Source organism: Tupaia chinensis, unplaced genomic scaffold (assembly GCF_000334495.1).
Source record: "Tupaia chinensis unplaced genomic scaffold, TupChi_1.0 Scaffold144276_1, whole genome shotgun sequence".
Classification (NCBI taxonomy): Eukaryota; Metazoa; Chordata; class Mammalia; order Scandentia; family Tupaiidae; genus Tupaia; species Tupaia belangeri.
Window position 1 is genome coordinate 6,512,407 of NW_006204133.1, and position 6,000 is coordinate 6,518,406.

At 45.8% G+C, this 6,000-nt stretch overlaps 1 protein-coding gene across 1 annotated transcript in view; it reads left to right on the forward strand.

Moving 5' to 3' along the window:
- Positions 1–4,210, forward strand: part of IL1RL2 (interleukin 1 receptor like 2) — a 55,754-nt gene extending 51,544 nt beyond the window's left edge. Inside the window, exons 9-10 of the mRNA XM_014583390.2 lie at positions 1,411–1,572; positions 3,340–4,210. Of these exons, the coding sequence (XP_014438876.1) occupies positions 1,411–1,572; positions 3,340–3,704 (527 nt within the window). The 3' untranslated portion in view covers positions 3,705–4,210. The remainder of the gene's footprint in view (positions 1–1,410; positions 1,573–3,339) is intronic.
- The last annotated feature ends 1,790 nt before the right edge of the window (positions 4,211–6,000 follow it).

Sequence of the window (6,000 nt, forward strand, 5' to 3'; positions counted from 1 at the left end):
CTAAGAATATAATCTTTACCTTCTTTGTTACTCTAAAAGCCTCCTCTTTCTCCAAGCTTGCTCATCAAACAAACCTCCGTGAAAAGGGGCCAGAAGAAGTCAGCACCCCTCTCTGGTACCCATTAGGATGGCTTTGACTTCTCAAACAACTTGTGGTTTGAAATCACATTTTCCAATGAGATACCCACAATTTCCTCTTTTTCCCCTCAAAACCTCTAGCCCTACTGAAGTTCTTACTCATTCATAGGATTCCTAAGTAAGGCATAAATATTACCCTCTCACACACTTATTTTTTAATTAACATTCTAAGCATTTCTCTCTTTGTTTTGTTTTTTGTTTTTCTTGTCAGAGGGCACATGCATACCAGACAGAAAGAGAGAGAGAGAGAGAACATCCCGATATGACCTGGTCACACTGCAATCCTTTTTCCACCCATTTCTCCATCTGAAAGGACCCTGAGTACATGCAAGTGCCTGGCCTGTTTTTCAAGCCACCGGAACCAGAATTTAAACCATGGTTGGCCTGTGGGACTGGCTCCTTCTGCACAGGCCTAACTGCGGCATGGTGGGCCAGCCCTCGTGTCCTCCTTACACTGTTCCTTTTCTTAACTGTTTATCCCCTTCTGTAGACCCTCACTTTTTCTATACCCTCCCCACTCTTTGAAACCCAGGCGCTGTCCCAGGTCTTCTGTGATTATTTTTTCAAGAACTCCAGACTCTGCAGATTTCCTTTCTGTCTCTTCTGTTCATTCAGCTATTGTCATTTTGTGGTGTCTTATATTGTTTTCTTTCTGGGTATGTGGATGGTCTGCCAGTTAGGTCTTGTGTCTTATTTAAAGGTTCTGTGGTGGTTGAATAAAATCATGCTCATTCTGTCGACAACGAGCTGCGCTGTTGTCTTTGACGTCTCCACGTGGCACAGAGGAGTCCTGGATACTGCTCAGACTGTGACCTGAGTTTGCACAATTGCAATGACATTGGTGGGGCTGAATGAGGAGAGATTTGATCTCCACTCTGCCTGGTGTGATGAGTGAGGATAATCCTCCATTGCACAGGACCCATGGCAGGAACATCAGTGGCAACTCCTGCTCTCAATTCTCACTTCCAGCCATACCTCCAGGAGTGGTAGGCTTGGAATGAAAAGACTTGGGTGGAATTAGGAACTGTGGGAGTGACGCAGGCTTTCTAGTCTCTGTCTCTTTCCAGCATAGTGGGGCATGAGTCCTCCCTCCCAGGTCCATGTGAGAACGAGATGTAGCAAGAAGTGCCTGGTGCCAAGTGGGCCAGCTGGGCTTGCTGACGTCGGGAACCCAAGCCACAGGACGTTGCGGTAGCTGCTCAGGTTGTTACTTTGTTAGCGTGGGGACATTGGGAGGAACAGTTCCGTGAGCATGTCCCATTTCCTTTGCAGATGGGAAGCTGTATGACGCTTATGTCTTGTACCCCAAACCTCAAAGAGAAAGCCAGAGCCATGACGTGGAGAAGCTGGTGTTGGAGATCCTGCCCGAGGTGCTGGAGCGGCAATGTGGCTATAAGTTATTTATATTTGGCAGGGATGAATTCCCAGGACAAGGTGGGTTTTAAAGGGAAGTATAAAAACCACAAATGAAACAACAAAAAGGAAAGTAACATTTGTCTTCCTTCACTTTACGAATGGTGGCAACGCTGCTGGCCTTCCCTGTGGTGAGAGCACAATTCCTTCTCCATTCTCTTCTGGGGGCTTTGGGCACATACACACGTGTGCCAGGTGTAACTTTCAAGCTGCTGGGTCTAGGACTTGAACCATTGTCAGCCATGTGGGAATCCAGCACCTTAATTACCACACAACCCGCTGGCCCCAAGCTCTCTTCTTTTACTAGGCTCCTGCCTGCATCACAATGTCAGGTACTGGCTGCAGTAGAGGTGGCACAGTCACTTGAACAGGGATCCACTGACAGTTAAGGCCAAAAGTTGGAAGAAGATGGTGGTCATTCACCCTCAAGCCTTTAAGACTAAGTGCTGAGTGTCTCCTATTTGAATATGTAAATAAATTCATGATTATAACTCATTTTATAAACTTTCAATCCCACTGGCTCCTTCCCTACTTAAAGAAAAGGACATTTTTTTGTTTTTGTTTTTGTTCTTTTAGAGAGATTTTTGCTATAAGGTGTGTGCACTTGCCAGAGAGACAGAAAGCAAGAAGTCATCCCCCGAAGGGGAATGACCAGACCACAATCCAGTCTCCTCTTGGGATCTTGGGCACATGTGCATATGCTCCCCGAGTGAGTTTTAAGTCGCTGAGTCTGGGACTTGAACCACGGTCAACTATGTGGAAGTCCAGCGATGTAACCATTATGCCATCTGCCGATCCCAAAAAAAGGAAAGATTTTTATTTACTTTTTGCAATAAGTAGCAGTATGGCTTTTAGCAATTCAGTGAATACCACTGGCGCTATGTTGTCCTCTCTGTGAAATGGGGATAAGAACACTTCCCTGACTCAGCTGAGAGCCTTAAAGAGGATGGAACCGGTATGGCACTCAACACCCATTACACACGCGACGCAGAAGCTTCCTCTTGTCCTCTTTGTTCTCTTCCTTTGAAAGCTATACAATCACATGGCTGAAATCTAAAATAAACTTCATTTTCTAGTCACCAAGAAATGCCGTTCACTTACATATCTAACAAATATTTATTGAGAATCTCACTGTACTGGGTACTGCTCTAGGCACTAGAAATACAAAAGTAAACCAAGCTGAAGAACCTGCCCTTGGGGAGATTACAATCTAGTCTTACAGTCTATGCAAGGCAACTGCAGACTGAATCGTATCTACAGAGCTGGATATTGAAAGAACTCTCCCCTCTCCCCCTCTGACAATTAATGGGGCATTTTGCTTGGTTTCCTATAATTCCTCGTCATTTAAATAGCTATAAGGAACAAGGGGAAAACACAAGTACAAGATTAACACATCTGAATTTACTACAACTTCACTGTTCTTTTAAATGCTATTTTTTTAAAAAGTGTTCATCATCTAATATATACCAGACCTTCAGCTAGTCTTGGGATACAAAGTTAGAGACAATGAGATTCTTGTTGGACAGGGAAAGTGACATACCACAAAAACACAAAGACCAAAGAAAACAAAATAAAAACAAAACCAAAAAAGCAGGTGATGCATGACCATAGAAGAACAATTCTTCAGGGAAGACCAAGTGATAAATACTTCCAAAACTTCGTTAATTTGCCCTAAGTTGTGTTTTGTTTTAAATCTATTTTCTCTTCTTAAGGCCATTTCTATATAATATACTTGGCAGTAGGCTGTTTTAACTATGAAATCTTCTGACTTTCCTTCCTTTATTCCAGCTGTGGCTACTGTCATCGATGACAACATTAAGCTGTGTAGGAGGCTGATCGTCATTATAGTCCCTGAATCACTGAGCTTTAGCTTATTAAAGAACATGTCTGAAGAACAAATTGCCGTCTACAATGCTCTCATCCAGGACGGGATGAAGGTTATTCTAATCGAACTGGAGAGAATTGAAGACTATACAGCCATGCCAGAGTCAATTCAGTACATCAAACAGAAGCACGGGTCCATCCAGTGGAGCGGGGACTTCACAGAGCAGTCTCAGTGTGCAAAGACCAAGTTCTGGAAAAGAGTGAGGTATCACATGCCACCCCAAGGCTGTTCAGCATCTTCAGACCAGCTGCTGAAGCACAAGTCTTGAGACTGCACGGCAGGCAGGTGGGAAGCCAAGGAGTGCCCGTCACCGACAGATGGAGACTTTGTCGTCATGTGGTGGCTCAGAGCTCAATGCAGGTACAAGGCACATGGACCGTCTGCCTCAGAAGCTTGTGGTCACATACCTGCAAGAGGGCTGTGTTGGCTGCTGTTCGTTCATCTTGATCAGAGCTACTTCTTGAGGGAAAGACTTCATCTCTCCAGAAGGCCCTTGTTAGCTCATTGGCTCCTTAACACTCAAAAACTCTTGAAGAGCATGGGGTAGCAACAGCATTAGGAATGGGACACAGGGCTGTAGAGATGGTTGAGTTGTCAGAAAGTTTAGCCCATGAGGCGGCACCCAAGGGACCTGAGAAGGGAGGCTGGATGTTCAGAAGATGAGAGGGGGCAGGTTTGCTTGAGAAGGGCTGGTGAGATAACCACACTTTGTCCATGTCTGTTCAGTGTCTGCAAGGCCCCGGCCCAGTGTCAACATTTCAGTGTCTGTGTCTCGCTTGCTCCTCCAGTGCAGATAAACAACCACGGTCACAGCTTTGCATGGTACACCTGAGAGGGCTCCCAGGCCAGAGGGACCCACTGTGCTGCGGCCACAGCTGCTCTCTGGTCACGTTCCCAGTGGGCCCCATGCATATACAGACTTTGTCAAACCAGGGTACGAATTTACTTTTCCTTTTAGACACTTATGAGGGTAGCTCAAAACATTTATGGAAAAATGAAGTATGAGTTGATTTTTTTTTTTGGAGAGGTTTTTCGCTATAGGGCACGTGCGCTCGCCAGACAGACAAAGAGAGACATAGAGACAGAAAGCGAGAAATCACCCCCCAGGGGGGATGGTCATGCCGCAATCCCTTTTCCTCCATTCTCCTCTCGGGATCTTGGGCACGCACGCACATGCGCCCGGTGTGAGTTTTAAGCCACCGGGTCTGAGACGCAAACCGCAGTCGACTTACGTGGGAGTCCAGCGACATAGCCATTACGCTAACTGCTGGTTCCCAAGTATGAATTGATTTTGATGAAAACATTCTGAAATCCAGGCATCATTTTTTTCAAAATACACATTTTTCTATGAACTTTTGAAGACATCCTCGCCCCCCCCCATCATGTGTCAACCAGAATCTTGAGCAGCACACGAGAGATGCAGTTCCCACGGAGAGATGATATCGTTCTAGTTTGTGTAAAGTAACATAAGCTTCCAGAAAGCAAGCATGCCCTCACCACATGCCAGTTTGTGAGTACGCAATTCATAAAGATTTTTAGTACTAAAAATTAACTGCATACCCTCCTCACTACTTTCTAAGACTCTGACTTGAAGAAACCAGATATAGTTCAGCCTTGGCCATCTGTAGTTGACAACCCTGGGCCTTCAGCTGTGAGACTAATACGGAGTTGGTGGGGCCAGAAGGGAGTCAATTCATGGGCAGGACAAGTGGGGCCTGGTATGGGGGGACGGGGCAGCTGGGAGGACAGTGGCCCTGGTATAGAAGGAGGGGGCGGGGAATGGGAGCAGGATCCAGAGGGCTCGTGCCTCTGCTTTATAGGCGTGGAGTGGGTGGGGCATCTGGTTGGACTGTTACATAAGGAGTTCATTTTAGTTGTTTAAGAACTTAGGCCAGGCCAGGCCCAGCACTGGTGATGAGCCCTCAGGAATAGCCTAATCCCACATGGCGTTTGGATTGGAATCTCTGATCTAGTCATCCAGAAACATGCTGGGCACAGCTGCAAGGGCTCAAGATCTAATGGGCTGGAGGCTTGGTGGGAAGGGACGGTGGTGTAACCAGATCCAGTGGAAGGTGCCATCTCTCTCTCTCTCTCTCTCTCTCTCTCTCTCAGGCACACACACATGCTCTATTCATGAGTAAAGGGGCCAGGTGGTGCCACAGCAGTGATAGAACTGGATCCACATGGGAAAAGTCTTGGTCTTCTTCCCGGGAACTCCCTGAGTACACTGGGCCCATGGTCTGGGTTGGCTAAGATGGGTGAACCATAGCGTAGGTACACTGTTGAAGGTACCTCTCTCTTTCTCTCATGGAAGAAAGAAATACACTTTTAAAAAAATTTCGTGACCCAAGGTGACCTAGATTTATACATGGTTTATCATCATACTGAAGCACTGACTCAACATTGAGCTGCTCTTTATTTTATTTACTATTTAATCTTAAACATTTGAATTATGGTAAAATACATGGACATAAAATTTACCATGTTAACCACTTTTGATTTCAGTTAATTTGATGGCATTAAGCTCATTCTTCTTCTTGTGCAAACAACACCCCAGTCCAGCT